The following is a 22,597-nucleotide window of genomic DNA, read 5'->3' as shown; positions in this document are numbered from 1 at the left end:
CCGGTTTGACCCCATTTCTTAAAGCAACAATGGACGTCATGTGATTACCATATATGGGCATTTTTTTACCAAAAAAAGTGAAGCTCGTTTTTTGAAATTTGTAGTTTTTTGCATGAATTTAAACTAATTTCCTTTTAAGTGAACATTCTTGAGTATATAAGAAATATATTACTCAACTCAATTATGGATTAAACTCATGTTTTTCTCTCAAAATGTGTCTTCAAAGTCAAGGTGATGACGAAAAAAATTGGTCACAGAAAGTTAAAATCGTAATTTTCTTTCTTAACTTCTCGGGAAGCTATGCTGAATTTAAATTATGTTATGTAACATAACTTGGACTATGATATGTCAAATTTGTGCCAGTTGATATGCTAAGATACGCAAATGTGCCAGTTAGATGTGTCGATATTTCTGACGAAGCGGGGCCGACGGTAATTCACGAGTTACGTCCCTTTAGTTGACACTATCAGGAACAAACAATTGATCACAATTGTGTATCTAGCACCATATGCTGTTATTTACAAGAGAACATTATTAAAAACAATCTTATTAAATATATTTTGATACTGTAAACATGTGTCAAAAAAAATAGAGAAACACATTTTATCACTTTTCAGAACTCAGTCCCAGTGTCCCTATGTGCCATGATAGGGTTAATAAATTAATTTAATTTTGATTTAATATTCCAAGAGCTTATATAATATTAGATCTAGAGACATAATAATTGTATTATATGTCTCTGATAATATTCATGTTTTGGTAAGTATTTTTACTACTGCAACCAAATTATTTGTACACAGAAATAAATGTCTACTCAATTTGTACAAGGGATAGTCTAAATATTCATAAATAATGGATCAAGACAGTATTTAATAAAATGAGAAAAAAAAACAGGATTTCCTTTTCATTACTGACACTTGCAAGTTGGTCCTACCTTTTCATTTAAACCTTAAACTGATCATAATGGAAGTATTCTGTATGTAAAATCTTCTTTTTTTTTTAAATAAAAGGAAAAATAGTTTGCAATCCTGGTATGAACAAACTAAATATAACAATAAATATTGTCTCATTGATTTCATGTTAGTTCTAATGAATGGACTCAAATTATAAAAATAACACACTAAACCAATAAATATATGGTGCTAATCATTAACTTGAAAATAAATTTATAAGAACAAAAAAGACTCAGTTATGTTTTTCTTTTCCTATTTGAAAAAAATAATAATATTAAAAAAAACTATGCATTTTTATGTAAATTTATATAAAAGTATTTCAGTGCAGTTTCTGGGGGCTAAGTCAACAATTATGTTTTAGATGTGTCCCAAGTCAATATTAAGTCACAGTTCATGTCAGTATGATAATGCTTTGAATAAGATTGATTAAAATGATACTCTGAAAGAGATTATTTGAAGGCAGCAACCATTTGTTTTCAGGGAGGGGGAACTATGGAATTTTTTCCAGACAAGTTGAAAACAATACTTCTCTTTCAATTTTAACATTTCATTTAATGGCAGCTGAGGGTAAAACAAACATTAGTTTTTTTTTCTCAGGGTCAAAAACAAATTATTTTTTATCCAAAAAAAAGGAAACAAACTTTTTTTCTTCAAAACAATCAATAGCCACCACCCCCTACCCCCACCAGAAAATAAAATGGTTGTTGGCTGCCTATGTTCAAATTTAGGACAATACTTTTACATTTACTTTTGCAGGATTCCTTTATCACAACAAATATATATTATTATAAACAACGAATGAGTTTTATGTCAGTCATCCAAAGCAGTTAAGGTTGTGCAAAGACAGTATAAGATTTCCTTACCTTGTTTTAGTTAAGTCATACATTTCACTGAGTTAAAGAGAATAATTAATCCAGTCAAATATTCACAGCTGATCTATCATCCATTACATTTTCAAACAAACCACTAAATGCGTGTACATTGACTGTGTTTAGATTCAAGGTGACATCGATGTGTAAGACCGAAAAACTACAATGTCAAAAAATGTCTTTCTTTTGGAATTTAGTTCAATCGGGGTTTCCCAAGGGTTGATAGAACGTTATGCTTAAAATGCTTTTTTATTTTCATTTTCAGATACGTATTATTAATTGTAACGTTTGTATAGTACATAAAGTCTTTGTAAATCTATAAAAAAAAAAATTGAAACGACGATCAACGGCATAACGGGATCGATAAAAGACGGCCAATTGTAAAAAAGAAGCATGTTTGAGACTTTTTTCCCTTTTGATAATAAAATCCATGCTGAGCAAATGGAAATAAATTTATTTCAGACCCTAATGGCATGTAGGAAACTGAAAAAAAGATAAACTTCAAAATTGGCGGCAAAAAAAAATTCCGCGAAATTAAGGCAATAACAGAATGGCGGGTTTTAATATCAGTCCCATTGTTGTCTTAAGAAAGTAGCAACAACGGACGTTTCTAAGGGCTTGCTTTCCGACTGTATAGGCTATCCAAAAAAAACACACAACTCGGAACTATTTCTATAATTCACTTGGACTACTGATATGCAAACCTAAAAACAAAAAGAAAAATATCATAAAATAGTGATTGAAAGATTCATAACACTTTGAAAGGATAATTCAGACACGTGTTACACGGGGAGCATGTTTGTTTACAAATAAAAATGTCACGTGATCGCATGCTGCATCGCCCTTACAATTCACTAATACATCTACATAACCATTTTCATGCAAACATGCAACGTGAATGTGATTGGTTATCAAATAATACAAAAATAATGCATGAACCGTTGAAGAAGAAATTATTTCATCAAATAGATTGGATTTTTCATTTCGACACGAATAGGTCGAGTTGACATTCCTGTCATCGGAGATAGTATTGAGATAAATGGGATAAAACGGACCGTCAAAAAGGTATAGAGAAGCACATCAGTAGAACCTTAACATAAATAAGTAATACTTACCAAAATTTCTCTAATTGATAACCTATCGAACTGAAATTTCACAAAAATACCGGCAAATAATTTTGTTGTGATGCTGGTTAAATTGGCGCTAAATAAATATTCTTACTCCTATTGCTTCGTGTAAAAAAAATGTATAGAATTGAATTCGACTACAGTTCAGCATAAAAAAACGTGAATATGTAAAAGCCAGGTAATATGTTAATTATAAAGTGTGTATAAATTTCCGTAAACGAAGTTACCCGTATACTTCACCAAGAATTACATTTGAGCGCAAAGTTCTGTATATGTGTGATTTGGTTGGTTTATGTAACATTTAATTTAGACTGGGATCCTGGCCAATCTTGACCTTACGACGCGCAGCTAGATTGGACCGGATCCCAGGCTAATGTAACATCGTAGAACTCAGGTTGCGTTGCTATTAGATCATTGAGGCCATCTATTTTTATTGCGGGTTCCACATATTTAAATCGGAATTATACAAAAAATGGAATGTTGTGAGCAGAATCAAAACAGAAATGATGAAAACTGCAACATTTCCAGCAAAATATAAATAGGATGGAGGATCTGTGTATTCACATTATTTGTAAAACTCTCCTTATTCATGTGAAGCGTGTGCTTTACATCGAGGCTTATTCTTTACATCGAGGCTTATTATGCTAATCACCGACGCCACAGTACTCCAACCAATCATGCAATGTTTATTTGGGGCATTCGATCGATTTTAACTCAGATTTTGGAATATTTCAATCGAAATTATAGAAAAATGGAATGTTGTTAGTACATATAAAATAGAAAATGATGAATACTTTTAGCTAAAGATAATTTGGATGGGGGTTCTGTGTATTCTCATTATTTGCACAACTCTCCTTACTGATGCCATATTTTGGAATTTCCGTGACCTAAATGGTTCGCGAAAATTAATATTTTTATATATAGTATAGTAAAAACGGATATTTCAGTACCAATGTCATGAAATTTCATGGAACATGTACAGGATTTCAAGAAATGGAAATAAAAAGTCAAAGTGTCTGAACTATTTTGCAATGTTTACATGTATCATATATACGTCTGTAATTCTGTTTCTCCATATCTATAGAATATTAAAGTTAAATATAGGATTTCCTGAGGTTCATGTGCAGTTACTCATTCTTTAGTTGCCAGTAATTGCAAAATATCATAAAATTCAATGAGAGTACCCATCTATGTACCGGCAACTGTTACCACGAAACATATTACCAGAAAAGACACTTGTTAATACTTATCGCACGATACTGGTGTCACCTAACGTTACACACCCAAAGACGTAAGACAAAATAAAAACGTTGGAATGCATGTTGTTCAGATGGCTTTTTACAATAAACTTTAAAGGATTGATTTTTTTCCTAAGAAGAATTTTTTTTCTTAGATAAAATATGTTAAGCTTTAGTTTTATTAACAAATAAAAAATAAAAAAGTAACTTGAATTGAAACCATTTAATTATATACATTTTAATTATAAGGGCAATCGCTTTCTTTTTATGAAATAACTATGCACTGCAAATGCATTTATTTTTGCACTCCATAATGTCAAGGCTAAAGGACTACGGCATATCTAGCATGGCAGTTCTGCACAAATATATGCAAGGGAATTATATATAGCGGGAACAATCATTATAGCTGTTTTTTTCTATTAGAAGCATATTTTATTAAATAACGTCAAAATCGTATGTGGGGACATTGTATCGGACATTTTAGTTTTATATGATATCTCGTATATTAGATTTAATTTATGGGAATTTAATATAAAAAAAGAGATAAATTTTTGTACTTTTATCTATTACAAAGTTTTTTATGTAGCAAATGGCACTGTATGAAATAAACATCATGAAAAAACAGAAAACGTTACCCTACGTTTAATATTGTTCGAAGGGGACACAATGTCGGACATTGCTAATCAACTCGAGAAAAAAGAATTTGTTTTGAAAATTCCTGTTTATTGCATGAGGCTAAAGTGTGATCTTTGTACAAAATATAAGTATAAGAATTATTTACTTTCGACATGGGGATTGCTCTGGAATTCTCTTTTTTGGGACAATTTAAAAAAAATTATGGCAACCTTTCGTGCATGGGACACATAATTTGTATCATCTTGGTCTCTTTTTCTTATATTTCCGTCTTTTCGAGAGAGAAAAATCGACATTACGTCATCGCCCACTTATAAATTCTTTGTTCTATACAAACTTTTATATCGTTTGGTGAAAAAGATCACATGTTTTTTACGGTATTCAGAATTTCACAAAACTAAAAGTGTAACGCGGGACAAGGAAATCATGTTGCAAAATAAATGTTTTATTGAGTTTTAATTAATGAAAATGGTCTGTTACATATACAAAATTGCAATAATCTGAAAGAAGAGTTTAAAAGCTTTAAAATGGTATACAACACTTTATAATATCATTGTTTTTGTTTAAAAATTAACAATATGAATGTGTCTTGTCCGTGATTTCACCAAAGTAACACCAGTAGCGTGCGACGTTTCTAAGTAATTATTTAGTAAAAGAGGTACCGATAGCGTTTATATTTTTTTTATTCGCACGTTCATGCTGAGCCACTTGAAGAAGAAATGTCTGGCGTACTAAATTGTAAACCTGGTATCTTTGATGAGGTTTTTTTTTTTTATTTTAAGGTGTAATGTATAATTCACAATAATTTCTTTTTAACAAAATTAAGGTATGCCATAATCTTGCAAACGGATGGAGTAGAGAATGGAACGATGAACAGCAAGTACCATACGCCTACAAGGGTGACCAGTGGGTGGGATATGACGATCTACAGAGTATAACAGTCAAGGTAGGCTTAGTGTCATAATATCATATGAGTTTCATGTAAAATTCACGTTTGCAATTTTGGTCCCTGTGCAAGCGAGGAATCCAATTTAACTCCCAAATCCGATCGGACGTGGTTATTTATACATCTGACAAAGAGACAAACGATCGCCCAGTATGGACGAGTTGTACAATTGACAATAAGAAGTAGAACTGGGGAAAATGACATTATGTTTAAGAGAAATCTGAATTCAACTTTCAAAATACTTTTAAAAGTCCCCCTCTATTTCTATCTCTCGATCGATATGATTGACTTTAAATATAACTCAACGATTATTTGAGGAAGTAAAAAACGAAATTATTGTTTTGAAAATTTATACGTTCAACTAAATTTCATCGAATTTGACTATCTATATTTAGACGTTCATATATATATAGGATTATTATGAAACATAGAAAATCTTATTAGTGTGGATTCCAGGACCTATACAGAGGATTAATTAATTTATTGAGGAAATGTGACCACTACTTTTGGCATGGAGCATGCATTGTAACTTACTAAATAGTACATACTATATCTATCGCTGCTATTGCATATTCTTGAGTTGTAGGAATGCCAGTAAAAGAGGAATTGAATTTGTATGTATATTTTCTTCTCTAAATTGCATTTATACTATTAGTTTGATGTGTTTTAGCTTTTCATTTGGCCATTTGATTAGGGTTGTTTCGTTTTGAATTTCCTCGGAGTTCAGTAGTAATGTGGTAGTTTTGATAGTACCAATTAAACATATTCCATAAATAAAGAGTCTTAATATAAAAGATAAAACGTTACAATTCAATAACCACTACCCTTACACCCGTACCGTACAGTCAGTGATATAGCTTCTGATTTGAAGAATTGAAATGTGAAACAGTAAATATGATTTCCTTTTTCGATTATATAATTACAGGCAGAATATGTCAAAAATAAAGAACTTGGAGGTTCTATGGTATGGGCAATGGATTTAGATGATTTTACCAACTCATGCGGATTCGGCATTAATCCCCTTATGTCTAAACTCAAGGAACTTCTACCTACTGATTCTGTAGTTCCAACAGGAAATCCTCAAACCCAAGCACCATCCTCGTCTAAACCAACTGAGGAACCTTCTACTGCTAAACCAACCGAGGCACCTTCTACTACTAAACCAACTGAGACAGTATCTACCAATCAGCCAACACAGTCACCAAACACTGTTGGACCAGATGCTAACGGTTATAAACGAGTGTGTTACCATACAAACTGGGCACAGTATAGAACAGCACCATACAAGTTCTTCCCAGCCGATATAGATCCTTCCCTGTGCACACATATTATCTATTCTTTTGGGAAAGTCGTGGGAAATACCATACAACCTTATGAATGGAATGACGAATCTACAGACTGGTCGGTTGGTAAGTTATGTATGTTGCACGCATTTAAAAAAATAACCTTTTTAATGCATGAAAAACGTAGCTTTGAACTGGATTAAATATGAGTGGCTAAGATGTCAGAATATGTCTTTTTTAGAAGTTTTCATGTCATATAGATCTTTACGTGCTTAGAACATACACATTCTTGTCTTTTCTCTGGCTTTGAAATTTCCGCGTTGAACATGTTGGACGCACGAAATGAATGAAGTGTTATTCTTTAAAATCACCACAGTTATTGTGTTCGACAGTAGGAATGCAATTGTATTATCAATGTTGATGTGAAATCTTGAAAACATAAGAAAGTTGAAATTTGTTTTTATAGAAATTGAACATAGCATAAATGGACACATTGTGCATAGGTAAAACATATTTCAAGAGCTTTTTCTAGCGTTATCTTCTTTGTAGAATTTGCTTGATGAGAAAACAGAATTTTCCTTTCAATGACTCCACTAATTTATTTCTTCTATTTACTGGATATATAAGTTGATAGTTGTTAATTAATAGAAGCTATTTGACTTCCAAAATTCTATTGGTTGGTAGGCTTGCATTTGTAGGATTAGTTCATTGATATTGATTCAACAACTCATTTCTTTAAATCATAAAATTAGAAACCAAATAGGCGACTTTATCTAAGATGTAGCTGTGGTTCCCAATTGACCGATTGCAGGATACTGAACATAATATAATGGGAGTTTTACACAACCTTGAATGGCAACATATTACCTTAGTTTGTTCAACTGTGTATGCACTCTGAAAATTCCTTGCAAATTTGGGTAACCTGGATGGCAGGTGTCATATTTGGACTGAAAAGATATATTTACTCGTTAGGGACTGATAAGTGGTCTTGTAAAATGTCGTCATAGAAAGAGTAGTTTTAATGGAATCCATATTCAACAACAGCATAGGGTGGAATACATACTAATTTCAATACGTCGATATAAAAAATGCAAAATATTAACAATTAAATTATCATTAGGTAAATATGAAGAGACAGCCAACCTGAAGATGAAGAATCCTGACTTGAAGGTATTACTAGCCATTGGAGGATGGACTCATGGCTCGGCACCGTTTACAGCCCTAGTAGACAATACTCAAGATATGGAAACTTTTGCAGCTAATGCCATTAAATACCTAAGGAATATAAACTTTGATGGCCTTGACCTTGATTGGGAATACCCAGCAAACAGAGGAAGTCCTCCTGAGGATAAACAAAGATTTACACAGCTTTGCAAGGTAAACCTTCTACCTTCATTTGAAAAAAATGGATTTATCTAGAATTGTTATGAACTGGTAGTATCCTGTTTTAAAACAAGCTCGACCCGAATGCAGATATCTTAAATTTATCCCTCGGTAGGTCAAACAGCTTTGGAAGCTTTAAAATTGACCTAACCGGTGCGCATATGTTATTTAAGAGTAAACAGTAAGACGGACAAACCGTAATTATTAGTCCACTGTAAGAGGTGGTATGATTCATTACATAATTTTACCTTTTAACGCAGAACTTAAAATCAAACTCAACCTTCTTGTTTAGTTCATAATCATATCATGTTATCTTCTGGATTGCTGCTGGTAGTCAAAATTATTTGAAGAAGAGAAAAGGGGGATCACAATTTGGACGTAAATAAAATGTGCCTTGTAGGCTGTTTTTATTTGTTGAATTTGAACTTCGTGTAGAAGTGATCTATTTGATCTTTTACGAAAAAACATAACAATTAAATTTCAGATTTTGAGAAGTGCCTTTGAAGATGAGGGAAAAAGAATCGGTAGACCTCGTTTACTTCTTACAGCTGCAGTTGCTGCTGGCGACGGAACAATTGAAACTGCTTATGAAATTGGCTCTATTTCAAAGTAAGTTTTATACCCTTGAAAAATAACTTTAATATTGTTCTTCATTTTTTTCAATTACCTGTAGTGTCTTCAAACAGAAAATTTATTAATTCAGTAAATTTAAGAATACATTTAATTTCAATGTACGAGGTTTCTTAAAAAAGATGACGTTCGCAATGAATACACTACTTTTGTTACGCTTTATTTCTCATTTTGTTTTTAAGAAGTTACAATTGGTAAAGCACTGAGTAGCATGTGCAAAATGGTGATATTCTATATTATTCAGATGATCTAGAACAGGTTTTGTATTCGCAAAATATGTGCAAATAAACTCATCATAGATACCAGGACTAAATTTTTTATATCCGCAGGGGACAATTATTTTTGTTTTTAAATTTGTTTTTAGAGAACTTGACTTTATCAACCTTATGGCATATGATTTGCATGGAAGTTGGGAAAATTTCCTTGGACATAACAGTCCATTATATGCAAGGAACGACGAATCAACCGAACAGAAAAAGTTAAATCAAGTGAGTTTATCAACTATTTCTCAGAAACATATACAAGATAGAGGGTTGATTCTATTAAACCTGGTTCAACTGTCTGTAATCGGTAAGGACTATGACAACCAATCGCATTTGTCTGCAAGGGTCGTTTTGAATAGATTGTTCTTGAAGATCAAAACATGTTTCTGTCTTATTGTTATTTGTCTTGTTGCTTCAGCTAGCATATCCGCAGTATTTATCTAATGTATTTTCCGTGATTGTTAAACTAAAATAACATTGAAAGAATAAAGAAAGCATGCATTAGAAAAGAAAATTAAGGTCAAAACTACGGTGAATACATTTGTTAATATTTTCGACAAATACAATCAATACGATACGGTTACTCTAAAAAAATCATTGCCTTGGAGAACTGAGTGATTGCATACAGTTCGTTTGTGTTAATATATTTGATCTAGGTGAAATTTCAATAACCTTCACTTGAAAGAAAAAGATATAAGAACATGTCATGGATCAATTGATATATTTAAGGATTATGCTGTTAATCTATGGCTTAATGGTGGAACTCCAAAGGAGAAATTAATTCTTGGTTTGGGATTGTATGGGAGATCGTTTAAGATGGGTTCGTCTTCACATGCTTTAGGAAGTCCAGCATCTGGAGGTGGTGCAGCAGGAAGATATACAGGAGAGGCGGGATTTCTGTCATTTTACGAGGTAAGTGATAAAGAGTACTGATTAAAAGGGCATTATGAAATACGAAACATGACATGTAAAATAGTTTACCAGCATTTGTTGTACCCCACGCAACGAAGTTGTGGATGGTCCCGGCGGAGGGTAGAATGTTTTTCGACAGGAAATTATGATTCATTTTTTTTTTCTCTATATGTTACGCCCATTTGAACTTATTTGCCTCAATATACTACTGCCACAGTTTGTTATCAAAACTCCTCTGAAACCTTACAACAGAATTTCATGAAACGTTTTAGATAATAAGGACATACTATGTAGATATGCATATATACTGGAAATTATGAGTCAATTTTTTTTTCTTAAGAGTTATTTTATATGTCCAGTGATTTAATTGTGTAGCTTTTATTTGGTTGTATGGTCTGAATAGTTATCAAAGGTACCAGGATTATAATTTAATAAGCCAGACGCGCGTTTCGTCTACAAAAGACCTATCAGTGACGTTCATATCAAAATAGTTAAAAAGCCAAACAAGTACAAAATTTAAGAGCACTGTGGACCCAACATTCCAAAATTTTGTGCTAAATACGGATAAGGTAATTTTATCCTTAGTTTTTCGAGAAAAATACAAAGTTTTGTAACAGGAAATTTATATGAATGACCATATCATTGATAGTCATGTCCGCACAAAAGTGCTGACTACTGTACTGATGCTACCCTCTGGAACGAAAACGTCTAGCAGCAGTTGCTTCGACCGAACCTTCATATGGATTGTTCTTATCAAAGCATGGATATAGTTATCAAAGGTACCAGGATTATAATTTAATACGCCAGAAGCGCGTTTCGTCTACATAAGACTCATCAGTGACGCTCAGATCAAAACAGTTAAAAAGCCAAACAAATACAAAGTTGAAGAGCATTGAGGACCCAAAAATTCAAAAAAGTTGTGCCAAATACGGCTAAGGTAATCTACTCCTGGGCGTAAGAAAATCCTTAGTTTTTCGAAAAATTCTAAGTTTTGTAAACAGAAAATTTATAAAAATGACCATATAATTGATATTCATGTCAACACCGAAGTGCTGACTACTGGGCTGGTGATACCCTCGGGGACGAAACGTCCACCAGCAGTGGCATCGACCCAGTGGTGTAAATAGTTATCAAAGGTACTAGGATTATAATTTAATACGCCAGACGCGCGTTTCGTCTACATAAGACTCATCAGTGACGCTCAGATCAAAACAGTTAAAAAGCCAAACAAATATAAAGTTGAAGAGCATTGAGGACCCAAAAATTCAAAAAGGTTGTGCCAAATACGGCTAAGGTAATCTACTCCTGGGCGTAAGAAAATCCTTAGTTTTTCGAAAAAATTTAAGTTTTGTAAACAGAAAATTTATAAAAATGACCATATAATTGATATTCATGTCAACACCGAAGTGCTGACTACTGGGCTGGTGATACCCTCGGGGACGAAACGTCCACCAGCAGTGGCATCGACCCAGTGATGTAAATAGTTATCAAAGGTACCAGGATTATAATTTAATGGAACTTGTCATTGCTGTTTTAGGAGGTTATATTCATTTTATATCAAAAACTACACCTAAAGACCTTATTATTTTTATATCAATTAATTAAAATATTTTCATGATCTTTTGTTTTGCGTTTTTGTCTTTTATTGGTTTATAAACTCTTCATTATTTAATAAGTGCTGAATCTACAAATACATTGCCCTCAAACATCACTGAAGAGACATATTTTGTCGAAAATTGTTTCTGGTCCAGAAAAATTAGAACCGTAAATGTTATATATACCGCTGGGTTTATACCTCTACTGTTGGACCTCGGTTTGAATTCCAGATTATGTTATAGTTTGCAAAGATTTTTTGTTTTTTTATCAATAAATGAGTTTAGCGTTCATTCCGTTTCCTAAAATAAGCATTTGATTTACATTTGATATAATTATGTTGGTTATTGCAGCTATTTAAATTGATTTAATATCTCTTTCACATTTTTTTAATTTGGATATTCATCTTTTGAAATTCCATATTCTTGCAAAAACAATAGATTAATTCTAAAGAATATTCAGTATATACACATGGAAAAAGAGTTGCAACACCTTGATTCTTTTTAAAAACTAAATCAGCCTCTTGTATTGGATGGAATTTGATAAAATATTTGTAAAATAATATTGTACCAAAAAATGCATTTTACAACTTTTACTGTAGTCGAACTTTACAATGTCGGACATTTCTAAATTAATCTTGAAATAATTGTTCACATCATGGTAGATCGTTATACGCCAAATAATAAGCACTTTGTGCGCAGCCTTCATTCAAACGGATAACCTCATCTTAACGTCTTCTGATTCATGCCATACGTCGACTAATTTGTTGCTAATGTAGCAGCAACCATTCCTGACGAAGGGTATTGTTTATTTCATAACGTGTTTGAACTGGGGTGTCCTTTCGTGCACTTAACGCCCAATAGTGTCAAATATATGCTCGATATGGTTCATATTCGGGGTACGATCGGGCCAAGGAAGAGACACTGAACAATGCATTTGAACAATGCATCTTCATCCACGATGCTAATTTCCAACTTTGACGAGCTCTGCACTATATTGGATACGGGAAACTGTGTGTCTGTCCGTTGGCAAAGGTCCCCGAAATGGTCTTATCGCACGATAACCAATAGCGATGAACCGATCTCGAACAGTTCTTGTTAAAATGCTTCTGTATGGTCATCACTCTCTTTTTAGTATTTTATTGTTTGCAATAGGTATCCTTCTGACTAACCTTCATTATGCTTGATTTTCCCTAGCAGATGTAATAGGGGATCTTCTTGATCTCGAAGGTCTTTAACATCGTTTTTTTATCTTTATTCTCATAACGACTTATAGTGGAATGGTGATGACCAACAATAAGTGCAATTGTCACAGCGACATACCTGCTTTTCTCATGCTGATTATCTGCAATTTTGCTGCAGTTATGAGTTGTGGATGACCAATTACAAGGTGTTAATCACATACCTTTATAAACTAGTTATTTAAAGTGTTGAAAACAATGAGGATAAAAACACCTGATTTATTGTTAACGAGTACATTAGCTGCATATGCAGATAAGAACTTATGGAGTCGATATTTATTGATTAAACTCAGGTGATATTAAAAAAAAATGTTTAATAAGTTCTTTTTCAACAATTAAATCACAAAAAAATAAAGAGTGGTTTTTGTTTTTAATTTGAATTTGGTGTTGCAATACTTTTTTCCATGTGTATATTATTAGGTTTGTGATAATCTAGCAAATGGCTGGACCAGGGTATGGAACGACGAACAGAAAGTGCCATATGCATATAAAGGTGACCAGTGGGTTGGTTATGACGATCTTGAGAGTATTCAGATAAAGGTAAATATTGTATTTTATTTTATACAGTTGCAAATGAATTTCAAGGACAACTTAGAAAAGGACCATAAAGACCAGATTAAAAAGTAAATAAAGATGACTATATATTCTAACTTAACGTCCATGATATGCTTTAAATATTTAAGTAAAATAAATCATTCCTCTCTTAGGTTGATATATGATATATATTAGGGTAGGTAATCTTCGTAAATCTTACCAATTAATAAAATTGAGAATGAATATGCGAAATCTGTCAAAGAGACAACTCGATCCAAGCACTTCTTGAAAACTGCCGAAGTCCACCAATAATACTGACATTTACTATTAACAACTGATATTTCAGGTATTTCACATCCATTGTTAATGGTAATATTCTTTACAAAGCACAAAAGTGTCGGCATTCACCTCAAAAGCTAACCAAACTTTTAAACAGACTTAGTAAGAAGGAATATAGTTACGGTACTGTTGTCAGGTCATTAAAGATTGCATATTTTGGCTATAATATTGATTCACGTATAAGGTCTTTGCCTATGAAATAAACACATTTATTTTTAAACAAGTTATTAACATGATACGGTTTATGTTATTCTCATATATGTTATAATGATATAATACTAAACCCCTAACGGGGGGGGGGGGGGGGGATTGATGAAGACATAATCTTTCAGTCTGTTTATTTGAGGTCTGAAGCTGGTATGTCAGCAACTGCTTGTAGTTCTTTGTTAATTAATGTATTATTGTCATTTTGTTTAGTTTCTTTTGTTACCTTTTCTGACTTCGGACTCGGACCTTTTCCGAACTAAGTGTTACTGTGCGTATTGTTATGTGTTTGTTTTTGCTACATTGGCTAGAGTATAGGAGGAGGGTTGAAATCTCAAAAACATATTTTCATAGATATACATCTGTTGGACGATATTTCATGAAAAACATTATGTCCGTAGACACAATTTACTGCGAAAAAGTGGCCCGCGTACAATATTTAATTCTACAAATGCAATTCAAGCCCAATCTTCATTAATTGAATGTTTAAAGTGAATCTGTGGCACTGTGTGACGTTTCTCTAATTTTTTTTTATCTGACAGATATTTAAGTTTCTCATGGCCCAAAATGGATTTTAAAAGTGGAGGAAGGGGTAATTATGTAAGACTTGCTTACAGTTTTTGTCGAGCCTGCAACTTTTGTTGCAGAAAGCTCGACATAGGGATAGTGTTCCGACGGCGGCGGCGGCTACAGCGGCGGCGGTGTTAGCTCACTTCTTAAAAGCTTTATATTTTAGAAGGTAGAAGACCTGGATGCTTCATACTTTGTATATAGATGCTTCATGTTACGAACTTTCCGTCAGTCACATGTCCAATGTCCTTGACCTCATTTTCTTGGTTCAGTGACTACTTGAAAAAAAAGTTAAGATTTTTTGTAATGTTAAATTCTCTCTTATTATAAGTAATTGGATAACTATATTTGGTATGTGCGTACCTTGCAAGGTCATCATGCCCGTCAGACAGTTTTCACTTGACCTCGACCTCATTTCATGGATCAGTGAACAAGGTTAAGTTTTCGTGGTCAAGTCCATATCTCAGATACTATAAGCAATAGGTCTAGTATATTTGGTGTATGGAAGGACTGTAAGGTGTACATGTCCAACTGGCAGGTGTCATGTGACCTTGACCTCATTTTCATGGTTCAGTGGTTATAGTTAAGTTTTTGTGCTTTGGTCTGTTTTTCTTATACTATATGCAATAGGTCTACTATATTTGGTGTATGGAATGATTGTAAGCACAGTAAGGTGTACATGTCTAGCTGACAGGTTTCATCTGACCTTGACCTCATTTTCATGGTTCAGTGGTCAAAGTTAAATTTTTGATTGTTGGTCTATTTTTCTAATACTTTATGCATTAGGTCAACTATATTTAGTGTATGGAAATGATTTATGATCTATTTGTCTCTTACGCAGGTTTTATTTGACCTTGACCTCATTTTCACAGCTTATTGTTCAGTTTTAAGTTCTTGTGTTTTGGTCTGTTTTTCTGAATTAATAAGCAATAAGTCAACTATATTTTTTGTATTGAAGAATTGTTAGCTGTACATTTCAGCCTGGCATGGTTCATCTGACCTTGACCTCATTTTCATGGTTCATTGATCAATGTTTTGTTTTCTTTTTTAATGTTGAGTTTATGTGAGAGTTGTAATAAAGCTTTATATTTGGTCTATCAACATATTTGTATATCTATGATAAGTAAAGAAGGCGAGACATTTCAGCGTGTGCACTCTTGTTATAGGTTTTTGTTAACTTTTTCTGTATTGATATAGGCAGAGTATATTCGACAAAACGGCCTTGGCGGATCGATGGTGTGGGCTATTGATTTGGATGATTTTACAAATTCATGTGGTCTTGGAAGTAATCCACTAATGTCTAAACTTAAAGAAATGTTGCCAGATAGTATCGTACAACCAACTAAGGCGACATCCACTGTTGAACCAACTCAGGCACCAACAACTGCAAAACCCACTCAAGCACCAACCACCGCCCAACCAACTCAGGCGCCAACCACTGCTCAGCCAACTCAAGCACCAACCACCGCCCAACCAACTCAGGCGCCAACCACTGCTAAGCCAACTCAAGCACCAACAACTGCCCAGCCAACTCAAGAACCAACAACTGCCCAACCAACTCAAGCACCAACAACTGCCCAGCCAACTCAGGCACCGACCACTTCACAACCAACTCAAGCACCAACAACTAAAAGTCCTGGAGGGTGTGGAGGTAAATAATACTTAAGGATAAAAATATTGCCATTTCTAATTCAACATTCTGAATTGATTTTCATAAAAAAATACTTTTAATTTCTTGAACTATTCTTTATAATTATAATACGTTTCTTTCAATAAACATATCAATTACGAATATTTGAGGCATTGATTAAGTATGTTATTATGCCACTCGCATTAAAATAAAGTAATAGTTTAATATACTGATTTGATAATTTTATTCCATTTTCTTTAAAATGAAAACATTTCGTCCAAATAATATAAACGTTACCATTTTATTTCTGCACCAGGCGCTATTTTCGACAATCAATGGCTCTTCAGGAATACTCGGGCCTAACATGTTTGAAAATACAAAACTTTTTAAAAGGTTGTAGAATTATAAACCAAAAGAACAAAAAGTCCGAAGCGCTTTTCTAGATTCAACTTCTTCAGGAACGCTCGAATAATAGAATGCCTAGAGTATATAAGATCTGAAACAGTTGAAAAGCGAAATGAATTACAGTGATCTTAAAATAATGGCCAAATTCATCTATGAATGAGTGAGGTGAAACATTATTTTCTTAGAAATTTATGAAGGAACAATTTAAAATATGTTGTTGTAGATGATGATACCGTTTGGGACTGATAGTCCATTTGCAGCGGAACTATAAAGTCTGGTAAAAAATTAGAAACTTTCTCATGTGGACATATTAATTTGTAGCTCCAGTTAACTGTGCAAATGGGAAGTTTTACGTGGATGCATGCGATCCTAAAGTATATTATCAATGTGGTCATGGGATTGCATACAAATACATATGTGGTACTGGTACTGTATGGGACTCGAGCAAAAACATTTGTAACTGGGACTATATTGTAAACCCAACAACCCCAGATCCGTGTGGTAAGTTCGTTAGAAACTTGTTAGTTAGGTACTGGTACTGTATGGGACTCGAGCAAAAACATTTGTAACTGGGACTATATTGTAAACCCAACAACCCCAGATCCATGTGGTAAGTTAGTTAGAAACTTGTTTGAATAGTTGATTACAGTTCCAAGGTCAGTGTCCCCATGTAGCAAATAAAAAAACTATATTATTTAAATGAAAAGCGCAAAATGACATACTAGTATATTCCTTTCAGTGTTTGAGTTTACACAATATATGAAAGGGTTATATCAAGGAATGTAGACCCTTCGTATGATGTCTGAATGTATTTTGTGTAGGGTTCTAGTATACAAAACGATTATTATTTACTCAAATCTGATTGTTTAGGAGGAAGGATTAACTTGAAGATAGGCTGGCTCGTAAAAATTTCCATTAGGTTGAAAAAAAATCTATTATGAATGCATTTATTATAAAAAAAAGAAAATTATCAAAGAAACTAGACTTAAATATTTTTTTAACAAAATGCGCTCTTCGTCCACATTCGTTATCGGTTAGACACATTGGGCAGGGCAACTGAAACTTTCAACAATTAAACCATTCGTCTTCAAAGTCTATTAGATTAGGCAAATTGTAAAGATAAAAGGTTCCAATTATCAAATTAATGAGTACATCTTTAATATAATATGAATAAACAGTTGCTATAGTCCGTTATGATTATACTTGTATTGACCAAAAGCTTTCTATACACAACTTTAATCGTCCAATTCGTGGTGGTAGGTATACAAGTCATATATATACTAGTATATATATTCGTGAGCACTTCGGTGTTGACATGAATATTTATTGTATGGTCATTTTTTTAATATAAATTTACTGTTTGCAAAAATTAATATTATTATAAATGCTAGGGATTTTCTTGTCCAAGGCGTAGATAGCTTAAAGGCATACGATACAGTTACAGGGGTGGTATTGACGTTGCTAACGTAAAATGTTATTTTCGCGACGTCAAACTGTGACATATCGGGAAAAGATGCATTTTCGGCTGATTTTCATTATTCAAACTGATATAATTTGAAAACGAGTGCATGAACCCCTATTTTTTAAAACAACATTTTGTTTCATTTTGCCGGGAGATTATGTAGACCAAATTTTATAAAAATGTAAATTGTGCAATTTCTTTTACTTTGATAAATATACCACAAAAAAATGTCGTTTTTTTCTCAATTCATGACCATTTGATAAATATGAGTTATTTCTTAATAAAAAATACAGAAATTACAAATTATTTAACAAAAAAACAATTTGTGTTTATCTTTTAAAACAACAAAGTTATGTCTTTCTTCCGAAAGGGAAAATACGGCCACAAATCCGAATTTTGAGCAAATATACAAAATTTCTTCCTCATTTAACTAAAAAAGTAGAACATGAAGGTATATTTTTTATCACATATTTGACTTTATCAGGCAAAAATAGCCTATATGGAAATTTTCATTGAACTGTAAATACGGGATCAAAACTGCATCGTATGCCCTTAACCATAACGCTGGTACTGACATCAAACACATCTGTAATTTTGAGTTTTCCCACCTGACATTGCCTAAACCATAGATGCCTTAACATTGTAGCTCCGAAGGATTGTATTGAAGGTCAAATGTATGGAGATAGTTGTGATGATCAGAGTTATTACATATGTTTTGGAGGGAAACCGTCGAAACATACGTGTGCTGATGGCGCTCTGTGGGATAGCAGTATCGATAAATGTGATTGGGAAGACAAAGTTGGTGCTACACGATGTGGTAATTACCATTATATATGTTTTCTGTAGCGCATAGCGCAGGCATTTATATACATTGTACTTGCTCTCGTAAAACTGCAGTTCTTAGTGTACAGGGGTCTGACAACGCTCTGCTGTACTTTCTGTTTGAAAAACCTTTCAAATAATGTAATGATACTAACCTTTGATTGGCTGTTACAGTATCAAAATTCAAAACTAGAACGAAGTGTTTGTAAGCAAATCATTGACATCCTGAGTGAAACAATATTATAGCTGATGATTTTAACTGGTTTTCTATGCTGTTCGAATAATTAACTTTGGTTGCCTTTTTTGCTGTATATTATATTTGTTTTTTCGGGGTCTTTATATATAGCTTGATATAAGCAGTATGGGTTCGACTCATAATTGTGAACTTCTTTTCCCCTGGTGAAGAGTTGTTTCACTGTCATTCATAACACATACTCTTAATTTCATATATAATAAAATAAAGGCAACAGTAGTATACCGCTGTTCAAAACTCATAAATCCATGGACAAAAAACAAAATCGGGGTAACAAACTAAAACCGAGGGAAACGCATTAAATATAAGAGGAGAACAACGACAAAACACCGAAACGCAACACACACAGAAACGGCCCAAGCATCAGACAAAAGCCCACGAGAATAACACATAACATCTAAACCAAATACATGAATTTGGGATAAACAAGTACCATGCCACGTCTTATCTTAATATCTCAAAAATAAGAGAAAACAAACGACACAACATTAAAATGCAACACACACAGAAACGAACAATAATATAACAATGGCCATCTTCCTGACTTGGTACAGGACATTTTTAAAGGGGAATAAAAATGGTGGGTTGAACCTGGTTTTGTGGCATGCCAAACCTCGGACTTTAATTGCAAAGTTAAATATAACATTCAAATGACAACATAATATTGCAGGACTACAATACAAATAAATAGGAGAACATATTAAACAAAGAAATACATGGGTTCAGGCATTAGTTTAGTTTTAGACTTCAGCACATTTTTTTTTTTTTTAAGCACCTGTGAACTGTGAGAGTGGTAAATTCTATGGTGATAATTGTGATGATAAAGTCTACTATTCGTGTTGGAATGGAGTAGCATATAGATATGAATGTGCCCATGGAACTGAATGGGACGCTTCCATTAAGAACTGTAACTGGGTCAAGAGACGAAGGTAAGAAGTAAAATTTAAAAAATGCCAAACTCCCAGTAAATATTCAAAAAGGAAAGTCCCTAATCAAATTGTAATACTAAAAGCTCAAAAACACATCAAACGAATGGATTACAACTGACTTGGTACAGGCGTTTTGATGTTTCTTTAACATTAACCTAAACTGCACCCCTTTCGTCTATAGTATTGCCGAGGGTTCACTGAACGTAACAGGAAGAGAAGAAATAAAATGAATATAAAAAAATAGTAAAATTCTTTAACAATGGTTGTTTTCCCTTTTTAAATGAACTATGTGTTAGATCTAAAGGTAAAATAAGATGAGCAAGACGAAATGTGTCACATATGTAGCGGGATCCGCTTAATCCTTTTTTTTATTGCTGTTGCTCATTTTTGAGTTTTATGTTGTGTTTTGTAGACTATCGTTTATCTTTTCGTCGTTCATTTCCATTTTTGTTTGCCATGCCATGTCGTTGCATAACTAATGAGTTTTGAATATCCCTTTGGAATCTTTTGCCTCTGTTCATCAGAGAAACTGCCTTTTGGAACTGAATGGAAAGTTCTTTTGTCACACACATCATCATCCATTTTGGTGAAGATGGCGAACAAATTATAGGAGGTGGTTACTAATTGTTTTACATCATTACTTTAAATGATCTTGATTCAAACATATATTTAAATACAATGAATGTAGACAGTTGATAACATTTTTTTGCGATAATTGACAAGTTCACATGCATGTCATGTTCAAATATAGATATTGCAGATCGTAACATCTCTCAGGGTTTTCTCCGATGACAACCTACTGTACACTATGAGATCGTCGCTTTTCGTCTCAATTTGTTCGTTTTTTGCAGAATCTACTTATTTATTAAATTATCGTTCTGGGCAGATGTATAGCCACTGACCGCGAAACAAAACAACACCCAATTATCTAAATTAAAACATGCAAATCAAATTTTGATATGAATAATTTGATGGGAAAACAGGATTTTATACAATATAAGTTGGAATTTATCTTAATATTATTCTGATACAATAATTCACAAAATAATTATTACTGCTTTACAAAAATCGTATATAAAAAAACAAGATCATCGTAATATACTATTTGTATAGACAATGCTAATACAAAATTATTTTTTTCAGGTTTGGATAAAAAGAAAACACAGCAGTACATATAACAAAGAAGGTTTCTTTTGAATATCTACTTGTGTATAAACTCATATTATTGCCTGTAAATAAAATACTTTAGACATTCTATCAAAGTGTTTTTCGAGCAATCATTAATGATACTCTTACTATGCAGACAGCTAATTTGTTTAAAAAATCTTTTTTCCGGTACACATATTTTCTTCCTGCAAGAGGTTCCAACGGATTGGAAAATCAATAAACACACATTTTAAAGTAACATAATTCGAATGATCACAAAATGTTCACTACAAATTTAAATTAGATTTTCCTACTACCCTTCAAATGTCCTTCATTCGAGAATAAAGTGCAAACTTTATCACATTTGTGTTACTGCAGCAATTTCTTTTCAAAGCATGCATTATTGAAATAAGCACTAATTTTGAAAAGGTTAACTCATGTTACTATTTGTGCTATTTTATCTGTCCAAAAAAATAGAATCGTTAAATAAAATTTAGAATAAAAAATTGGGAATCTTTCAATGAAACAATAACCCGACAAAAGACAGTCAAAAACTACCAATTGGTTATCACCACAGCGATAAAATTCCAAGACACACACAAAAAACCTACGATTATGGTTGATTGTACGTTGATATTGTCCAATTGCAAACTATCGATGACGTGTTTTGTGATATTCTAAATTTACATGAAATCCCCATTATGTATTGTTAGTTTGAGAAGATCATACTCTGCCTCTACAATTTTGAATGATCCAAAACGTTCTTCAGTGGACTGAAATTATAACTAATGTTGGATGCTCCTTTGAATTACACCAACAATAGGATGTCTTTTGAAGAATAATAAGATCGATCAAATCAAAATATGTTTCATATTAAAATAATGGAGTAATATTTTAAACAAACTAAATATTTTTTTAATTTGTGATATGATTAAATTGTTATTATTATTCGCAAAAGAAAATAGAAAAACGCAGAAGATATCAAAGGGATAACACAAAATTTTCTGTTGAAGAAAACGATCTATCAGAAAACCTACTGCACACTCTGACAGAACCATGACGAACACATTTATTTAAAAAAAAAATGTTGAGGAAATTGCATTCAAAACAGTAAATATTTTCACACAGGCCACCTTCCTAGAAGGAAAACATTTTGAAAAAAACATGGCATTTGAAACAAAAGTTAGTTGACACACTTTCTTCAAAATTTTCTCAGAGAAACTTCAATGAATC

General features: G+C 32.9%; 1 protein-coding gene across 3 annotated transcripts in view; it reads left to right on the top strand.

Annotated features, from left to right (window-relative positions):
* LOC134725657 (probable chitinase 10) overlaps nt 1–21,480 on the top strand; it is a 30,729-nt gene extending 9,249 nt beyond the window's left edge. For 2 of the 3 annotated variants that reach the window (XM_063589654.1, XM_063589653.1), the window contains exons 8-19: nt 5,647–5,766; nt 6,692–7,175; nt 8,170–8,426; nt 8,917–9,041; nt 9,427–9,550; nt 10,055–10,237; nt 13,491–13,610; nt 15,915–16,368; nt 17,074–17,253; nt 18,861–19,031; nt 20,062–20,218; nt 21,362–21,480. In XM_063589654.1, coding sequence (XP_063445724.1) covers nt 5,647–5,766; nt 6,692–7,175; nt 8,170–8,426; nt 8,917–9,041; nt 9,427–9,550; nt 10,055–10,237; nt 13,491–13,610; nt 15,915–16,368; nt 17,074–17,253; nt 18,861–19,031; nt 20,062–20,218; nt 21,362–21,371 — 2,385 coding nt within the window. In that variant the 3' untranslated portion in view covers nt 21,372–21,480. The remainder of the gene's footprint in view (nt 1–5,646; nt 5,767–6,691; nt 7,176–8,169; nt 8,427–8,916; nt 9,042–9,426; nt 9,551–10,054; nt 10,238–13,490; nt 13,611–15,914; nt 16,369–17,073; nt 17,254–18,860; nt 19,032–20,061; nt 20,219–21,361) is intronic. The other variant, XM_063589655.1, reaches the window with a different exon arrangement.
* Nucleotides 21,481–22,597: the final 1,117 nt, after the last annotated feature.

The sequence above is a fragment of the Mytilus trossulus genome, chromosome 7 (genome assembly GCF_036588685.1).
Source record: "Mytilus trossulus isolate FHL-02 chromosome 7, PNRI_Mtr1.1.1.hap1, whole genome shotgun sequence".
NCBI lineage: Eukaryota > Metazoa > Mollusca > Bivalvia > Mytilida > Mytilidae > Mytilus > Mytilus trossulus.
This window is presented reverse-complemented; position numbering and strand designations above follow the sequence as displayed.